Genomic DNA, 21,218 nt, shown 5'->3' with positions numbered 1-21,218 from the left:
ATTCCTGCACGTCATCGTGTCCGCCCAGTGGCTCCGCCGAATCGCAGGAGACTCCTTATATAATTAACCATTAAATTATAAGTTTGGCTATCGAACCGCCGGCGAAGCTCAGCGCCGGACTAGAAGTAATTACTTGCCCCCGAAGGGCCCGCGACGCGACGGCTGCCTCGGGATCGGGATCCACGGGGAGAAGGCGAAGAGATATTCTCGCAAGGTGAAAGAGGAAAGAGTACAGGGAGGGGATAAGAGAGGAAAGGGGAAATGAAAAGGCAGCTACCTTACTTTAGGAGCGGAATTGCTAGCGCCGTTGGGCTCTTTCCACCGGAGAGCATAATGATCGGAGGCGGTGCATTTTGCCTTTTTAATCGGCATTAATCGCGCCGGGGGCTCTTCGTTCCTGGGGACGCGCCATCGTTATTCGGTATCGCAACGACCCGCGGTGATCTGCATGCAGAGTGCGTATGCATTTTTAATCACCGCGTCGACGTACGAGCGACGCGACACCGGCATGGCAGCTTACAGCTGTGGCGAAGTCGCAGCTTGGTGTTTATGTACGCCGTGGTCGGTTATTACATGCGAGAATAGTATATACACGTACCTTCCACCAGTTATGTATTACAATCTTATTTTGTTAATCGTCTCCCGTAGCGCATGCTATAAGAAACACGCGAAAGTATGATTATTGAAATTCTATTTTTCTCGAAACGCTTGTTGGTATTTTGTTCCTGTAACTTGCTATGTAGCACTTTAAAAGAAAAATTGATCTACATAATAAGTGACAGTTATTTCTCGAAGCTAAGAGAATGAAGAAGAAATTCATTAGGCAATAAATTATAATTTGTTTCGCATAATTAATGGAACAAGGATTAAACTGGCTTGTCGTATAGAGAAAAAGAAGGATAATATGAGCAGAGAGGAATTAAAGCAGTGTCGCTAGAGAACGTGCTTCGAAATTATCGAATTAACGTTCGAGTATGTTAAGTAATGCGACGATACAATCGCGATTCGTAAAACTGATGGCGAGTTCGGGAGACCGGCAAGCGGTCGAGGTGAAGCGAAATTGATTTACTCGGGGCATGCAGCAACCACTTTAATTCTTCCTTTGATGGAGCTATTATTGTACCTCCGATTAACTGAGGTGTCTCCGATTACTGAGATTATTGCGGATAATTGTGTTACGGATAAGATAAACATCATGCTGAAAACGATATCGACAGTCGACAATATAGCGTCGACTTGTAGTTAGAATTGTTTCTTAAGTATGTATATGTAACATTTAAAAACTGTAAACATTTCATAGATTGTTCTATTATACGTCTGAATATCTGTGTATAATTCTCTTGAGCACAATTCTCTTATTTAAAAGTTATTATATTCAATTTTTTTGTTTGTCTTAACTCATAGAAAATCGCATTTTGTAATACTTATTTGCAAATTTGATGAGAAACTTTAAGAATTAAATCAAATTTTATAAATATCCTTAAATGTTTGAAGGACAATTCTAAAGTAAAAAAAAATTATGTTTAGAAAAGAGAAAGGAAAGAACATATTATATTCTCTAATACAATGACGAGTGACGCACATTTGTGGAATTGTTCAATACTCCGTGAGGAGTATTCTTTCGTTGGAATTCTTTATGCAATGCTTTGATTAGAATTGCACTTGATCAAACGAACATCAAGGATGCAATGTCGGATCATTCTTGGTCTTAGCAGCGACGTATAATATTGCATCGACGGGGTTCGAGAGTTCATTCTTTAGTTATGCAGAGAAAATTTATCCTAGAATCCGTTTGATTCTTTCTTTCCACTGCTATAATCTACTTTATTATTTAGGACTACGAAAAATGCACGTTACTCGGAAATATTTGACTATAAGTATAGCTTTTAACTACACAGTCAAATAACTATTTTTACAAAAACAGTACATACTTTACATTCTTAATTAATTTTTTTTGTTACAAAATATTATACGAAACATGTAAAGATAATTTGATGTTTTTATCTAATGAGTATCTTTTCTATTTGTTTCAGGTAAGCGTTCTTTCATTACTACCAATTACTGTCAATTAATTACATAAAGCACGTCGTTGGTCTTCAAAAGGTATTTAACGTTAATAATTAGAAATGAATGCTTTTATGAGAGAAATATACATTAGATTGAATAGTAATTCATTAAGATAAACGATTGCAGTTTTTCTTTATGTGGAAAGACAAGATCTCTTACAAATAAAGTATGAAATCCAAATGTGAAATGCATTTGCATTAGTCATAATAGGGATAAACGAGGTTTTAATTACGCTTAAATGCTTACAAAAGCTTAATTAACGTTGTAAATATTATAAATATTCTGTTATCTCCTAATTGCGAATAAACTCGGTCTTCATAACTCTATTCAATTGCTTTTACATTGATAGAGATCATTAGTGCTGCTATTGATACACTTAATTAACGCAGAGTGACGGTAAGCACATCGAGCGCATAAGACAGAATCTTACATTAATGATCTGCGTCGACAGATCGCAGGAGAGAGTTTCCACGTAATAAAACGCTTTTCAAGTTCACGAATCGCGATTTAATCAATAACGTTATAATTATCCGTTTGCCTAAGGCTTAATGAAAGTATGTGACGAATATATTTTTCGTTCCTTTTTTTTCGCACTGCGTCGTAAAACTACCATAATAATCGATGTCATTAGTTGAATGGCAGTTTGATCTTGTATAGTCTGGCGTTGATTTATTGTCACGATTCATGGAACGCTCGATCAACAGAAATTTATACATGACAACTAAAAATTATCGGTGGGTTCACGCCATGATACGCGTTGGTGCACCAGCGAAAATTTTCAAAGAACGTCTTTAATTGAACTCGAGTAGGAATGCGAATCGTTCAGAGTAGCAGTGGAAGAAAAGCTTTTGCGTCGGACTGAACAGGATAACCTTTGGCATCGCCTACTTTTGCCGCGAGTGCAAAAATTAGCGATGAAAGGAGCATCTGAATACGTCCGTGCCGCGGTAATGAAACAGTTCCATAGAGGCGACGATAAAAATGCGTAATCGAAGAAACGTTCCGCTCTTCGGGGGGGATCATCTCTCATACAGCGCGGGAGATAGTCGAGGGAGATAAGAGAACATCGGCATCCTATGCTCGCACGTCCGCCCATGTTCCATAGTGATCTCTCCTACTTTTCGATTTCAGTTACGCGAATAATACGTCTGTAACGAAAAGAATTGGTAATCATAGTAATCGCCAAAAACGAGAAGATCGGTAAAATTCACGCCGAGATAAAACGAATCACAAACATTAAAGAGGAGCATAAACGGCAGTAAGGAATCGGCGGAAAAAGAATGGCATAATGCCGAATAAGTAACGGCACACATTTCCGTTATCGCGCGATGTTCATCTGTGAGTATATGTAAAGGATGATCGACGCGATCGTTTATATTGATCCGAGCGAGCGGATCGAACCGCTAGAGGAGGATAATCTAAATACACGAGAATCACGTCTTATCGCCAACGACGCGATACTTAATTATGCGCATTAGCACGATCATTACTATCGTCATTATGGCATAGGTTCATGCATACAAAATCATATGACACCGATCAGAATTGATATATCATTAACAAGACTGTAGCGGACGTTTCGACAATATAACGTAATGATTTGCTACGAGCATGCAACTGGATAGACAAAAACTGTGATAAATTGTAGCAATCGATAGCGAATTTTTTAAGCAAAAAACATTACTCAGTGCTCATTGGAGCGAAAAACTTGGAGCTTGGAACGACTCATGCAAGACAAACATGAGATGTGAAAGAATACATGGAAAGAACTGTTTTTTTTTCTGAAAGATTTAAAATTTTGCTTGATACACAGATCTGGAAATAATTCTGTTGGATTATCAAAGTAATTATGTAGAACGCTTAGGTTGATGCTGAAAAAGGTATTAACATTCTAGCAACTGGTTTAAACGTCCTACATAATTATTTTGATAGTCTAAACTATGTTATTTTCAGATCTCTGTCTAGCTAAATTTTTAGATACTTTAGCAAAGCCGTTCTTTTCGTGTATGAATTACTATATATAGAATATGCATTAATGTGTTGCACTATGTAAATAATATTACATATGCAATAATTAATCTCATCATAATTCTGTCGTCGCGTTTATGATAGATAGCGACGAGCCGGAGAATCTGAAACGGGCTAGGCGGCGCGTTTTCCGTGCACGTTGACGCAAGATAAATGTCACGCTGCCGCGCGGATTCACTTTCGTTGATTCTCACGCTAGAGTCGCTAGATAGAAGGGCGAGCAACGTTGAAATCAGTTGAAATGATTCGCGGGTCTCAACCTCAATTCCGAGAGTCATCGTTAAAATTGTATCATAAAAGCGAGAGCCCGAGGAGGCAAGGAGGTCAATACGGTTTACCGTAGATGTGCTTGTCCGAGAAATCGCGGAGATCGTTGCCGCCACCCGCGCCGCTGCTGCTTTCGCGTTGTCTGTTACACAATACGGGTTCTCGTTTAGCCGCGTAATCGAAACACGTTGCTCCGACCCTCGTCACGTTGGTCGATTACGCGCGCCGGCTGATAATTAACCATAAATCGTTCGGACCGGCCGATTCGATCGAGAGCTACTCACACTAGTCAGCGTTCTATGTTTCGCTCTAATTTCTAGCGGGTGTCCGTGCCGCAACGCTTGTTGTGGTTCATTCCTATATCCATCGTCACTGAATTGCCGTTGATTTGTCTTAATCACGCCAGTCAAACTCTGCTTATTAGCGATTCTGTTGTGGAAATTGCGTAATGTCGATCCTTATGCAATTTATCGTCAGAGACGATAAATGAGTTACTAGAGACGAAATAGTATTTAATCTGAATTTGAAAGGATAGTATATACCTACATGCACGTGTACGTGATTATTTAAACGTCATAAATGCTACGCTAAAACAATTAGACTTTAAATTAGATAGTTTGCAAGTGTTTCTACGAGAAAAGTTTCACACATGTGATAAAGATAGATACAAGTTGTGTCCGTGAAAACGTACACGCGTCTTTAAATCGCTTCATTTATTTTGCTGTGAACGCTCGGACGACATTACTGTAAATTCAGAAAGGGCAGCACACTCGAAATAATTACGGCCGATATATTTTGCCGAGAAGCAAGGTTCCCTTATCTTAATTACCCGTCGTGTCCCATCCGCCGTAAACGGTCCCACTAACCCTCGCCTTGAAGTTTTAAGCCTGTTACCGGCACAGTACGCGCTGTAAATTCGTGGGGGTTCTCTTGCGTGCCCTTTACAGGCACGCCGGGACTCTTACGGGCCCGCGTGTCCGAGTTTTAACATCCGCGGCACCGCCGCGGTCCGCGGACATGATTGCATTTGCATTATACATGCCGCGATTCGCGTACACAGATTTATCTGGCCCTGAGGTTTATTTATCTGAAGTTATGGCAAACACACACCACTGACCGGCTCGAAGCCCAGCCAATAACGTATGGTAATGGACGGGCCCGATTGACTTTTTTCCTTTCCGTCGCTCTCTCCCTTTCGCTCTTCCTCCATCTCTCTCTCTCTCTCTCTCTCTCTCTCTCTCTCTCTCTCTCCTCGTCGCGATCGTTTAATGCTCTTATTGCAACCAAGAATCGCGGCCTATCACAACACGAACGATCCGTGAACCCTCGACTTCTTATGTTCTCCACCTTCTACCTTCCTCTAATACATGGTCTCTCCTCTTCTTTCCTCGTCCGCTATTTTCTCCGATATTTCTACACGCGCACATGTGTGTTTACTAGTCCACCGAACTCTTTCAAAATTCTCGATCAAAACGCTTTAATCGATGAATTTTAATTCTAATCATTTTTAAGCTTCTATTTTTATTATTATTTTGTCTTATAATTTTGGATTTCTTTATTGTTGTTTATGCGAAGAGATTGAATAATTGAATTGGCGGAACACTGTTAAATTTATAATGTTCAATTGTACCCAATTTAAGTTATTTTTAAAGAAGTCTGTGGTAATATCTGTGTGCAGTTAGTCAAAGAAACGTCTCCTCCGATTCTTCCCTCACTAAGTTTTACGTTACATTTAAGTAACTTATAGTTAAGTTAAAAATTACGTTTTTAACATTTCTTTTCTCTTTCATTTCATCGTTAACCTATAATTTTGCACACCTCAAGTTCGGTACTTCAACTTCATTATATAAAAAAACTAGATATTATGGTAATTCGAGATTCACCGAAGAATCACCTTAACTCAAGAAATGTATTAGATTCGAGTCAAATTTAGTTTATTATTTCTTAAATGCATATATATTAATATGGATATTGTTTTGAAACTGAGCAATTCAACCACAGAAATTTACAGATTGATTTACATTTTGCAGACACACGGAAGTTAAAAATAACAGAATGTTATTTAACTCAAGGGATTGGATTATCATTGCTCCTTTGATATATAATAGTGAAGAGAGGTTACGACAGGAGAGTAAAGTTCTCTTCACGAGAACACGACGCAAAACCGCGGACTTTGTCTGCATTCCGCGGTTTAAGAGTATACGGATGATCGCGCCACAAACTGAGGCAGCACTGAAAGTGCCTGTTTGAATTTAAGTCACCGACGTTGACTATCGTATAATACATAGTCGTAGGGATATGTATTTGAAAGTATCATGACGCACCAGTAGATTTTTATATGTGTTTGTAGACTTCTGACTTTAAAATATATGGGAGTTTGTAAAATCCGATAAATCAGAATCGATAATGGTAAATTCGAGAGATTATAATCAACGGGGATTAGAAATGAAGATTTACAGATATTGATATTGATCTCTTTTAGTTGAGATCAGATCGGTAGACACACATACCGAGTATATCTTATTAACCCAGATATAGAACGACGTAACTGCGAATTATCAACCGTTTCTTGTTAATCATTGTTCGTTTCGGTCTTGATCGAGCTTCCGATCGAGCCGTTCGCCGCGGTGATTGTTCGAACAATTACATACAAGACAGCTGAGCGATTTACCGCCTTATCATTACTTGGTCTACCTTCCTGTTCTACGCGACCTCGCTGAAGAACGCGAGAATGCCTTCGCACTTTTGACGTTGCTGCCATTAACGGCGCGATGTCGCGTAGACTTTACTACCCGCGAAATGACGATTCGCTTGGGAAAAGGGCAGCTGTCTCATTATCGTGACGTATGCCGCTTTGTTGAAGGAACCGATGCTCGACGTACAACCTGTGGGCGCATCATTGTCGTCTAATGAATCTTCTATACAAACGTGATGATGAATTTCCTATACAAAACATACGATAATATTTGCAATACACTGTGCGTAAACGAGAATAATTTTATCTTTACAATCACATATTATGTAAATTTATTTTGTCACGTTACACATAACGTAAACATTGTATTATATCGCCGTAAAAATGATACAATTCGGATAAAAAAGATAGAACACAATCTCGCGAAATACCAGCAAGGTAAATCGATTTCTCGTTGTTCGAATCGACCTCTCATTGGTTCTCGTTACCAAGCGCATTTGTTTCATTTTCATTCGCGAGCGAAGACACGAGTAAAAACGTAGTACAATGCGGTATCACTTTCGAAACACGGTACAACGCGGAATAATGGACTAAACGCTAACACCTTTCCGCGACGGCGGTGATGAATGCGCCGTGACTTCTCATACGGTCCCTGAGAGTTCGCGTTGTTCGCGAAAGAGAAGAGGATGCCACGGTGTTCACGACGGCACAACCGGCACTTTACACGAATTCGCGTGTAAAGCATTTTGCAGGATCGGGGAATGGGACAGCTGCGCCGCTGGTCTAGCTGTAGCTCCGTAGCGCTGGAGGCTGACGTAACGACTTGCTCCCACATATACGTTCATACATCACGCGAGAGAGACCCGCGCAGTCGAGAAATAAATACATAAACCCACCTTTCCAATCCTTCGCGCGCGAGCCGAGACACACCGAGTCGAGTGCCGTGCCACCGAAGTGAGATATTAACTGTCCAATCGGTATCGCGCTTTACGCTAGATCGAACGCGAATCTCGCGAACAGCGAGCATTTCTTCATCGCGAACGAGACTAGCCGCTCGATCGGTTGTCGAGAAGAGCGTTCTGCTCGTGATAGAGCAGGCTCGGCCAGTGAATTGAAATGCGTGTCTTTCCGGTCCATTGGTTATATCGGATTGAATCGGATCTTGCATTTCTTTTTGAAAATCCTATTGCGATACTTCTGTGATAAGATTTATCATATCTCGTAATTACTATACAAAAAAAATGACATATTAATAGCATTAGCTAATAGCAGTTTAATGAAAAATCAAATAATCTTGTTAATTCAATAACAGTATTAATGAAATAAATAAAATATTTTATCAAAACAAGAGCATGATATTTATTTTATTAATACTGCTGTTAAACTAATAAGATTATTTTCAATTAAACTGGTATTAGCTAATGTAATTAACTAATAAATTCTATAAAAGCGACAACTGTGACAATTATACAAGTTTCATATGTAGAATTAATGTACGTAATAGTTGAATAAACTATGTTATGGTTTTAATGATTGAAATAGTTTATTCACTATGCCATTAATTCTACATATAAAATTTGTATAATTGTTGTCACGGTTGTCACCTTTATAACTGCCTTTATAATACCACTATGCCTTTTTCTTTGAGTGTAACTTGAAGAAAGAAGCACCGAATTACTAAGTACAAATTATTAAGTCTGTTTTACTCCAATCCATGATTACAAGTAAACTTTAAAACTAGAATTGTTCTTTAACAGCTAAAATATCGCGACACCTGCTGTAGAGATGGATACGGATCTCTATCATGTGCACGGTATTCGCCTTACTCCGTGACATTTTTTTCTCGGCGTGGCGCCCGCCGCCACCCACGCCACGAAATGTCACTCTCTGAAAAAGACGTGATCGATGCGGTTCGTTTCAACCGCAGTCCTTATAAAGTTCTTACAGCGACTACGAAAGTGCGCGCTTGACGCTGGTGAATGCCTGTCAAAGGATGAAAGGAGTACCGGTACACCTAATGTTACCGCATTCGCGACGTTAATGAAAGAATGGTATTTCTAGTCGGCTCGTCTTGTCTCTTTGTGAGGCAATTAGAAGCGTTATGCACTGCATACTTTCGCGGCTTATTCATAGCGCAATTGCAATAGTCACGAAGTTCTTGCGGTATTACCTAACGTTACTCGAACGTAAATTTCAAGGAGAAAAAAAATTGCAAGGGACTTACCGATGTGGACAAGATAAATTTCTTTTTTTTTTCTCAACGAAGCTGTTTCGCAGATTTTAACGTGATTGTGATCGAGCTAATCGAGACGAGCGTATGTACATACACGCACGTCTACTTATAATTCACAACGGGAGAGCCGCTCCCTGCAGGAAGTACACGCGACTCAAAGAAAGCGTGTGCTTGATGTCAGTGAATGCTTGTCACGGGATGAAAGGGATGAATACTAGTATCCCTATAAATCGCTACGGCTACAACATTAGACGATAGAGAGAAATTTTACTTAGCCATCTCTCCGCCAGACATACCGGATAACATCATATTAGGATCAATTTTGCCATTCAGCGGAACACGTATCACAGATCAAAATATCCCGCTTTTAAACATGACGCGATCAAAACTAAAATAACCAAATATGAAATGTCGAAATGATCAGCACTATATTAACATAATCAGCTCTACACTAACTACATCTTTGTAGCACATTTACATATATCTGACAAATAAATTCAATCCAGTAAGAGAAAAAGATTTCACTCGGAGATTTTACTTAAATTTGAATTTCGCTTTAGCTCTTGAGTTTCGGATCTTGAGACACGCATCTAGAGGGATTGGAATCAGCATATCAATATCTCGATACGTCGAGCGTAACCGCGAGAGAGGTTGGCAAGGTGAGCAATAAAAAGATCGAAAGAAGTCGACGACTATCTGCGCTTCGCCGAATATCTTAATTCTGGACGCACGGAATATTCGTTGTGGTAGTTTCTTTAATAAAATGCTGCTGGTGTGCTTCGAGCGGCGTCAGGCATTTGCATAATCTTAACAGGCATTTGCGAGAGGTATGCGCCGATTTTATACGGGCGATATACCGATGGCACCGCGATAGCGAGCAAGCTGATCGGAGGGGGCCATTCACTTACGCACCGTAGTGGCCGATCGCGGGGACGACGAGAAATTTAATCGGAGCGACGAATTAATGACAGCTCGCCAGCATAAGAGGAGAAAGCCGCGTAGTATCTAGCAATGGACGCTCTTTTTCCTTCGCCACTTCTAGATCATGGTATGTCGAATTATTACGTATCGTACGCGTAATGAGCATGTGTACTATAGTGGCGTAATAGGTATCAATGTTTTCACCTTTGGCGTTGCTTCGATTATCTTATTTAACGTTTCTTATTTTATTGGTCGTTAGTCGTTTTATTAATTAACGAATAACAGTTAGCACGATATTAGATTAAGTTCTAGACCAATTGATTTACAAATTTCCTATATAGTCCATTTCTATCAATGTAGATTAACACTTTAATCTCAGTTTAATTTACTCTTTAGCTTCTTTAAATGTTTAGAAAAAGATAAAAAGCGAGTTAAATCGAGATTAAAATTAATTACATTGATAGAGATAGACATAAAAGTGCTAAAGACATCTACGCATCTAGACATCAAGGAAAATCTTAATTCTTACATCCGTTTTTTCACAATGTACATGGTTACCTAAAGATTGAGGATTATGAGTGAATTTCATTGATGAATTTCTTGATAATCTTTAACTTTTAGGTAATCATATATTATGAAAATGGGTTTTAGTTTCCAAAGTTCAATTAGATTATTTTAATGCTTTTTCACGAGTATACGATATCAGCAGTTATCGCAAAGTTTCTTATTCTCTTTAAAACACTTAGAGATCTTGCAAAGCCGTCACATTTATTCACTGAGGGGCGCATGATGAAAGAGGAAGTTATTCTCTCGATCGCGAACATTCACGCGTCCAATTTTCGCAAAAATCCGCCATTATTGTTGTCATGGCACGACTTATCGTCCCATGGACCCGTCGAGTGCAATACCGCGTGACGGGGCGGGAGAACGCACGCGTTTCTTCTGGTGGCGAACAGCGTGTAACACGTGGCAGTATCTTGTATCGGGGCCGTGGTCTCCCGCTGGTAACCGCGATGTTTTCCCCTATGCACGACCGCTGCCATTCGCTGCGAATGGCAGTGGCGGCCACGCCGAAGCCAAGCGGCGACCGGGGACACACCGAGGACGTCGTGGGGGCCTTACCGTGTGCTTCCCCTTCAGCCCCCTTCAGCCCCCTCGTATATACCCTCGTCTCGTAGCGTGCCTACGAGAGTAGATTTCCTGCAGATAATTCTCAACCGCGTGGAGGTCCACCGTAGGCGCGCCCACCTTCGTGTGTGTAATAATGCGGAAAATGTTGGGGTATTTTTAAGAATATGTAATGGAAATTCACGATAAACTCCATAAAAATAAAAGTTCCAGAGATACGGTTTCTTTAAATAACATTTATTTTGGATTGTACATTTTTTTCATGCATTGCAAATTTAATTTTAATTTTAATATATCTTATTTCGATAAATACATATTCAGAAATGTTTCATCGCATCAGTGGATCGTTGCACGTGTAGATGTATCGTGCGCGCCTGATACTCGGGTTCACGAGGGGTCATTGCAAGGTTGCCTCGCGAAGATATTTCCTCCCCACTTTCTCTATTTTGAACGGTCCAGTGCACTCTTGAAACTGTTCGCTTAGTGCTATAACATCACTAAGTCTGGTAACTTATTGAAACTTGTATTATTTACGCATATAAAAATTGTCAGTCAAAATATCCTAACTAGTAGCTACTTTTTCAATATTATTATATATAGTAAAAATAACAATAACGTCAATCGATCAATAACAATATATTATGTTTCAATAATCGCTCATAATTCTTGACGCATATGTTATTCTTAAAATTAAAATGCTGATCTCTGATAAAACCTAAAATACAAGGCAAATCTGTCGAGAAAAGAGAAATGACACACTAACGCAACGTGAAGGATATACATATACTTACATAAATAAGGCATCAAGACGGTCATTTGTTTATCGTACGCATATAAATTTGACGGCATGAGTTGTCTCATTTGGACGTGAAAAATATGTGTATCCAAAATTAAGAAATTTAGTTAAATGGGTGGAATGTATCTAACCGCGAATTAACTGTTTTTAACAATCCGTATTTATCTTACAATCACGACAAGATGTTATTTCAAATCAAATTTTGTAGCTACTACTTACGCGGATGCACGTTATGTCCCACATTAATCACTATTCATTTTTAATATACTTATGGTACAAATTGTGATTATAAATTAATTAATCACGATACAATTCTCATATTCAAGCACAGTATCTAATTTGTATTTTCCGTCTTTTTTATTTTTCAATAACATAAAAATTAGTACATTCAGTAATATAAAAAAAAATTACGAATAAAATCTGTCTTCTCGATGGATTAATAACAACGACTGACAACGCATTTCTTGAATTCGTCTCCTCACTCACTTTGATCGTAGTAAGCAGAAGCAAGAAAGCTCTTCGTACATCTTCTATATTAATTGCAAGCGTATCGAATTAAATGGATTTATCGACGTTGCTTTATTGCTGGCGGTGCATTAATAACAAATTATCTGTGAAGGAACTAGTGCGCCGCAGTCAGGAATTTATCAGAAGTGTAGTCAATAACAGAAAGATTATGGACAACGTATGAAGGCGGCAGTTTGCTGACGATGATAATGTATCATTCATCAACTTAATCCTTTTCTCGAATACGATCTCGCTTCTTGTAGGAATGAAACATAATATAAAGAAGTAACGGAAGGTTTCTTTTAATCATAAACTGTACAATATGTACAATACTGACAAATCGAAAATGACGTACGGCATTAGTTTTAAAATTCATTGTGGTATATGCAAATTTTAGAAAAACCGTTTCCCTATTGACTAATTGGTTATACGGCTTTTTATCAATGTACTACGTGAACGTATGCGTGCACACGTATTCATACACGCACGCACGTATCCGCTTGACCCTGAACTTTCTAAGCTAATTTAAATTCTTGGTTAGTGCTCGTAGATGTACTCGGACTTCTTTCGTAACGACCTCGCCTTCTTACTTCCGGTGAAAACTCGCGATTCGCACGCAACTCGAGAAAGTCAAATCTATCCATTATAAAGTGGAAAATTGCACAATGAACTAGATATCATTTCTGATACGTGAAAACCATGAGATTTTTTTGTGATCTTTGTTACTTTCAATGCTGAACGGCATTGTATACTTTTATGCACAATACTGGTCGAGGCACGATGAGGATTTTGGTATAGCTTGAAGTCTCACACGTTCTGAGAAATCTGCAAGACGGCCCACGCGAACGGAATAAATTTCTGTTGAAACAGATTCGATCGCGAGCGTAACAATCGGAGAAAGTATCGCGCACGGTTGCAGAAAAAGGTGCAGGCGAAAGGTCGCTTCGATAACGAGATTGTGATACCGTATTATGCAGTACGATCGCGTGGAGCGTTGATATCACATACTTTCTCTACGACTGACAATCTGCATTAAATCATGTCTTATCTTTAGCATATTTATATGCCAATAAGATTTAATCAATACATTTTTTACAATTAATAGCATCCTATTAATTATAAAAACGATAGTGATTTATTTGTTACGCTTGTATTATTTGATACACTTCATGTTCTTATTTTAAAGTCACATTATACGGAAATCAAAATAAAACTAATTAAAAAGAAATCAGCGAAAATTATATTGTTATGGGACAACGATCGATTTATCTTCGAATCATTATCACTGCAAAATCTCGCGCGTTCCAGAACACTGCTACACACATTGCTTATGATCGCATCGAATTTCTATAATCGTCTTTTTCGCGCGGCCGGCGCAAATGTAGGATGGCGCCGCCTTGGATCGTCCTCGTTATCCCCTCTTGATTTTCATTGCGGAAACGTCACCGCTCGCATCGGGGCGAGCCGGCTCCGGGTCGCTCTTTTCCACCTCGTTCCAGCTCGTTCGTTCCCTGGGATTCGTAAGAGGTAGGATTTCGGGGGAGAGAGAGGGAACATAAAGACGAGCATCGCGGCCGTGAACGTGGCTTCATTACTGGGAAACCTGTTAGTTATGCTAATATCGTCTTACAAACCCTTCATTATCGTTGATGAGCAATTAATACGCCTGCCTGGTCCCCTTGCTCGGCAGTGCTAATGCACTCTGAATGTCTCTCAATTACACGGCGACGTTGCCCGCGAAGCCGAGCAGCTAGCCGAACGAGATGGACGATTGAGATCCGCTTTTCTCCTTCCTTCTTTCTTTTTTCTTTCTCTTCTTATCGCTTCTATGTGCCTCCGTACTACTCGACGAAGGTGACGTTGGAACTTCATCGTTGGAACAATATGCGACATACATTTTCAATCGTACGTTTCATGAATTAAATGAATTTTCATGTAATCTGGGTCAGGTTGATGCATTTTGCGTGATCGGACATCGAGCATTGAAACTGGCGACAGCTGTGAGGAGAAAATTCGCGCAAGAAACACAAGGCGTCGATGTACGAGGTCATGCAATAAAGTGGGTGTGGTTGACGTTATTGCACAAGTTCCTCGATACGGTAAAATGGAGAAAAGGGCACACTTATTGTAGCCAGGAGCAAATTCAATGAATTCAAGAGTGGGACGATCGACTGCAAGATCTTTCAGTGATTTGGCAAGAATGCGCACTGCTGAGACGTTAATGCAGAATTGATGTACCCAAATGCATGTGTGTCCATGCCGATTCTGATGTTAAAGAGACAAACATCGCGTTTCGATTGTGAAGCAAGAATGGAGAAGAGTCATGATCAGCAGTACATTGGAATCGAAGCGAATTGAAGGCGTAACGTAGATACGCGGGACGTCCGCAAAGACGAAGAAGGAAGGAGAAGAACGTCGGAGAAAGAACGAGGACGTGAGGCGTGATGGTTGGAAGAAGCCGCGCAACGGGGGGATGTTGATCTGGTTAGGCCGGTGCCAGTGAACGCGCCGGTCGTCGGTTAGGCTGACCGGTCGCCGTCGGCACGCCGCGGCCGTGCCGATCGGCCTGGCGCGGCTTGGCGAGAGAAGGCGCGCGACGACCTCGACAGGGCGTGGCAGGTCACCGCACAGTGGCGCAGAATGTCGGACGAGTTTCCTCCGGATCTTGAGCGCACAACTTTCGAAGACTCTATTATATCTTTCTTGCGCAATTATAATAACACTATACTTCTATTACGGTTTCAAATTGGAATATTATGAAAATTCCAAGTTAAATCGAAGAAAAAAATAAAGTATTATGTTTGATTCCAGAAATAAAGTTTAATCTTATTTCTGAAGCAGATTTTATTATCTATTAAATAACAAATAGCGTCCATATTATATATTAAATATTTGACAGAGATGCAATCATCTAGTAAAATCTAGCACATATAATTTTATGTATAATTTTATATATATGAATTTCTTTAATGTCTTTACGTATTTCTTTGATTTCATTTAACATAGTTACTTTTCGTTATTTGGCATATAGTGTAACAGAACATGTCACAAATTATTTATCTTTTTGTTTAAAATTTATAATTTTGTCAAATATGTTTACGCATTACAGGGATTATATAGAATTGCTAATGCAATAATATATAATAATTTTATATCTCTAACTCTGCAATTACAAGTCATATAATTTAATTTCGTCGATATGCGTATGTTTAATTTCTCTCTGTATTCTTATATTATATTTTTATAATTTAAAAATATTACAAGTAGTCGATTTCTCTCTTTTTTTTCTCTCTCATACGTCAGGTTTTTGTTGATTAAACTTCCTCCGTGCTATCTTCAACTGCAGCCGTGAATGAATTATGTAATGTACATAACACCAGTCGATCCATGAACTTGTTCATCGCGGGAGACATTGTTCATGCTTGTTGATCGATTACGGCGTGTCGGTGCGACGCGAATCGGTGGTTCTTTCGCGCGCACCTTGTTGATACACCGGCGGCATCGTCCTTTCTCACGGAACAATTCCTTGCGAGGTCGCACGGTGGAACGAAAACACGTGTGTGGAATTTCTAGCGCGAGCCCGCCGACGCAAATTCTTAACCTCGGTTCGTCCTCGTGCAGAATTCAGCGCGTGATCGCTGGCGCGCTCTGCCCTTCGCGCGAACGCCGTTCTCCCATATAAGAGATCTTGGGATCGCAGCAGCTCGGAGATCTCTTCGGTAGCAACCAACAGCAACCAACAAAAGTTGCAGCGCGCACTCGCTTTTATTGGTTAACGTTTCGTTACATGTGTGACAGCCTGCTCCGCAATTGCTCGGTATCCATTCGGTAGCAGTGTAATGTTACACGCCAACGATGCGTAGGTGAGAGAGATACACGTGTAATATATAATTCAACGTGTTAAAAGAATGGTGGGTTAGAGTTGAAACACAATGTCGTACGGTATTGTAATTTCCACAGGGTCATACAAAGGGAGGCGATGAGTAGGCTGAAACAATAGCAACTACCAATCTGGTTCTAATTACTAGCTGAGCTTCTATCCATGAGAGGAGTAATATCTCTCGATAAAATCCTGTTTTCAATTTAAACGATAATTAATGATAATCAATTAAAAACCTCGATTTCCTAATTTAATTCTTGTTACTTGAAACTTGAAAATACATTTATTCATAGAAAAGTTGCAATAATTATAAGAAAGGCATAACGCAAAAGTCATCCACAGATGCTAGTTGCGCATGCGACAGAACCGTTCGAAGCTATCCTGAAACGTTGCTTATATCTATCTGCCATTTCGTAACACGACAGGTGTAATAATGACTGAGACAGTCAGAAGTAGCTATGAAACGGACGCGATTTTTATGGCAGAGAACTGTTAAGAGCTTGTCCCGAAGTGATGTTGCGCGATGACTTAATGCCGTTGAATAATTAAAAAGAGAAAGAAACATTTTAATGCTCTATAAATACTGTTTTCCCGTAATGATATCGACTTTTAAGAAATTTAAGATATTTCGTTCGCAAATATTAGCACGAAAGATTGTTGATTTGCATGCGTAATTCATAATATGGATAATACATAAATGCGCCAATTCCGACCTATGTCAGTTTAATCGATAAATTAACAGCTGCAGAAATGGATGTAAACCAAACAGGTATAACAGATGTTACCTCAATATTACGTACTCCAGTTTATTATAATTCCATTACTCGCCTTCGAACGATGAGTAATCTCTTTTAACGGTTGATTGAAAAACTACTAGCATTATAATTTCAAATTACTATAATCAATACAACTTGCTATAATTATCAAGGCTACGCCTAATTGCAAAGGTCTGATATCGAGGCACTAATTTTCGTGTTACCTTCCGCACCTGCGTGCTTCAGGTGCAAAAAGTTCGACGGCCAATCGCTCGAGCGTCCAAGAATTCTTTGGACTCACTGCGTATAGTTTAACGTAACGTGGTTCCGACTGAGTGATCTCTTAAGGTTACAACCGCGAGATTCCTCGGGTCGGGGATTCGAGCTCGGCAAGAAAGGAGCCGTTATTTTTTGAGGATTCTCCGTCTTTTCCCAGGTCACGGTCGGATGCAATCTCGCGGATATTCTCGGAGTCTTTATCTTGAGATGAACTGACGTTCACTAGCGTCGAATTTATGTTGTTTGTCGTCAACGGCATGCTTTTCTAAGCTTCCCGCAGTTACGCCCTGTTATTCAAATTAATATTATTCAATGTTATTCAAATTAACATGCAAAATTAACGACCGAAGCAATTAAGAAAGTAAATCATGTCCGATTACGGCGTAAGCAGTACGTAAGCAGTACTGTAGCACTCTAAATGCAATATCTACATGTACTTAAATGAATAGATTTGATTATATATTATGAATACAGCAGAGCTGTATTATAAGTCGCGTTTTCAGCAAAGGGCCACAAGACGCACAATAAATATCGCAAATCGCAACGCGCATTTATATCGTTACACGAATGTTTCTATGTTCGCCAATTTAAATTCCGCTTAGCGCGCCTCTTGGCCCGCGGGCATATCTGATAAGCCCACGCGCATAATTTAAGGAGAGGGCAACCTTCTCCACTCCTTTCCTCTCTCGCGTTCACAGTGACGCGCGAATAATTTAATAACACATGCTCCCGAGCCAGAGCGCATCTTCGCGAGCCCTCTTGCACTACGTCGACGCACGACGAGTTCGCAAGGGGGCCTAACATCGTGTTTGTGGAAGGTATAATTGATGCAGGACCAGCCGGGAGATCGCGTTTGCCCTTAAGAGTTTGGAACTGGGTGGAGAAAATATAGGTTGTCTTCGTTACCCAGCCTTTGGTGCGCGCCCGGTCGCCCGCGGTGCAACACGAGGATGATATATTCGCTGCAACTGCAGCTGCGCTGCGCCATGCCGCCATTGCTTGCCGCCGCGCGCCACGCCGCACCGCACCACGCGAGGCGAGTCGAACGGCCATGCCGCGTTGGTTGTTTCATGAGATTTCGAAACTGCCTGCTCGCTTCCCGAAAACAATGAAGCATCTTTCTTTATCATATAGCTGTGGGTGAACGCGTTATTTTAACGTATGCAATCCTGAATGCTGAATGTATCGAGAGAGTCCATAAGTCATCTTCGTTCAACTCCAATCTCTTTTTAGAATATGAAATCAATAAGCTGTCAAATACAACTGCCTGATAGAGAAACTGTCTTTTTATCATATGTAACTTGAATAGATAATACGAATTTAGACAAATTTTAATACATTTTAATACAAAATTGTAGAATAATTTTGATTGCAGTTGTACAAGATTACGCGAATCGAAAGGACTGAACGCGTGTAGCGTGATGGACGAACGGAGATGTGAAATTACTCTTTCTCTTAATGACTGGTTTTGGGTTTAAATAATACGTTTAGTTGGGAATCTGAGATTTTTCTGCACCGGACGAAGTGATCATCCAGAGTTCAGTTTCACGATGCGAACAGGTCTTGCGCGTGTGAATGACTTAACTAATTAGCGTTTTGCGCGAGGCGACCGTGAAGAGACGGCTTTTCTCGCGCGTGCCTGACTCCGTACCGTTAGAACTGCGAATGCATCGAGAATCCGAAACAGTGTGGGGCCTATTTACCGTAATCAATGACTACGCGCTTTACTGTCGGCGATTATGCGAACCTCATTGTTACATCGAGATCCCTGGACTCGCACCTAGCAGTATAGATTCCCTGTTGCGCGATGAATTCTCTTGATATTTCTTCGCGCGATGCGCACGTAGATAAATCGTAGATTAGAAGTCGCTTGGCGAAACGGTCAGTGAGCACCTACATTCAGCCCGGCGGCATGAATGCAACACCTGTTGGATTCCAAGTTCACAACGCGTGTCATTACCAGTTGGACGATGATGAGCAAAAATCGCTTAACTCATAAAATGAAACAAACAATTACTTACACATAAAATTAGTACAATTATTGTGCACGAGACTCCCTATATTTTATCCGAAAGATATTCTTAGAAAGCGTCCTTAGAACATTCAAAGGACATGGGACCGTCCTTTGGACATCTTGAACGTCCCTCTGCACTGTATGAGTCGGTACCGTAAACTTATTTTACTTAAAGTTGTTACTTATATTCAATTTATCATATTGTTTAGACTCAGCTTGAAGAATTTAGAAATAGATTTTTTATTTATATACAATACATTCAATCAATATTATTGAAATCGAGATCGTCGGAGCGCTGCGAATGTGTAATAGGTATATACGTAAAGTGCAGAGATCGACGAGCACTTCGTTCGGTGACAAATAAACCTCGCACCTACCCTCCGAAAGCCGACCAATTAGACGCTATCTCTGCGAGAGGAAAGAGAGAGAAAGACAGAGAAAAGAGACCTGAATGCCCAGCGGCATGAATGCACGGCCTCGATCTCCACGTCGATCCCGATCCCCTCCTTCGGCGAGGGAGCCCGGCATGCGCGAGGAAGGAGACCGGTCTGCAGTTGCGTGTACGGCTCGCATTACGACGCTGAATATTTCATTCATAAGCGGGCCGAGCAATTACCGTATTCCACGAACGTGTGGTGCGCGCAAGGGACGTCCGCGATCGCGCTTACGTACACGCGCGTTGCATCCCGCGGTTGTTGCAGCTGCAATTACGCGAGGCGCGGCCCCCAGCGCGGTGAATGAAACGCATCCGCGCTCCTGTGCTTTTTTCCATCTTTTTCCTTTCTTTGCCCTTTTCCTTTTCCTTTTCCTTTTCCGACGTCCACCTTCGGGCTTCGCGTCTTCCCCCGCTCCTTTTCTTCCTCTTCGTCGATTTCCTCTCAACAGGCGAATCCTGACTTTTCGCACGTCAATGGAAATAGCGGCTTGACTTTTCGTTGATCATGAGATGTCTCGCGTGAGACGAATTTACGGGATTCCACGCGACAGCGAGGAGATCGCAACTGCCGCGCGAGGACGATCTTCGGCCGCGATTCGAGCCGGTCGGAGGTCGACGCGCGGCGGTACATGCGTACGTGTCCCGTTCCGCACGTGAAGGTATGCATTGGGGACCGGAATATACAAAAGAGTAGCGTTAACGAACGAACGCTACTCTTCTATATATTCGCACAACCAAAGTTTTAAATGCCGCGAATTCCGATAATATCTAGCATCACCGTTAACTTTTTGCATGTTCATGAATGAAGATTCAAGCACATTGATGAAAAATTAACGTTTACATAGCTAAACTTTAGCATATCATTATATAATAAGACTATATCGATATTTTTAACGCAAATCATCAGTGTAGGAAACAAATTTTTTTAGTTTTAAACCCTGCGCTCTTAGAATAATTTTGAAGACCAATAAAAATTCTTGCGCTCGTCTCAAGGTATACCGCTAATGACATGCTGCTACATTTCTGCTTGCAGAATTTCCGAGAGCACCGTATAGACGGCGCAGCACTACCACTACTCTCGGAAAGCCACCTGACAGGCACGATGGGTATGAAGCTCGGTCCAGCCTTGAAGCTGCGCGTGATGTTGGCTCGGAAACTCGGTGCCTGCACGGTATGCTTGCACTGTGCCCACTGTCACCAAACGCCGCTACC

The 21,218-nt window shown here is 40.7% G+C and overlaps 1 protein-coding gene across 1 annotated transcript in view; it reads left to right on the top strand.

The window, feature by feature from the left end:
* The window catches only part of LOC108722757 (uncharacterized), a 115,309-nt gene that overhangs the window by 93,769 nt on the left and 322 nt on the right, over window positions 1–21,218 (top strand). Inside the window, exon 7 of the mRNA XM_018448039.1 lies at window positions 21,040–21,212. Coding sequence (XP_018303541.1) covers window positions 21,040–21,212 — 173 coding nt within the window. The remainder of the gene's footprint in view (window positions 1–21,039; window positions 21,213–21,218) is intronic.

This window comes from Mycetomoellerius zeteki, unplaced genomic scaffold (assembly GCF_001594055.1).
Source record: "Mycetomoellerius zeteki isolate Tzet28-1 unplaced genomic scaffold, Tzet1.0 scaffold218, whole genome shotgun sequence".
Taxonomy (NCBI): Eukaryota; Metazoa; Arthropoda; class Insecta; order Hymenoptera; family Formicidae; genus Mycetomoellerius; species Mycetomoellerius zeteki.
The sequence above is the reverse complement of the archived record's forward strand: the minus strand, read 5'-3'. Positions and strand labels throughout refer to the sequence as shown.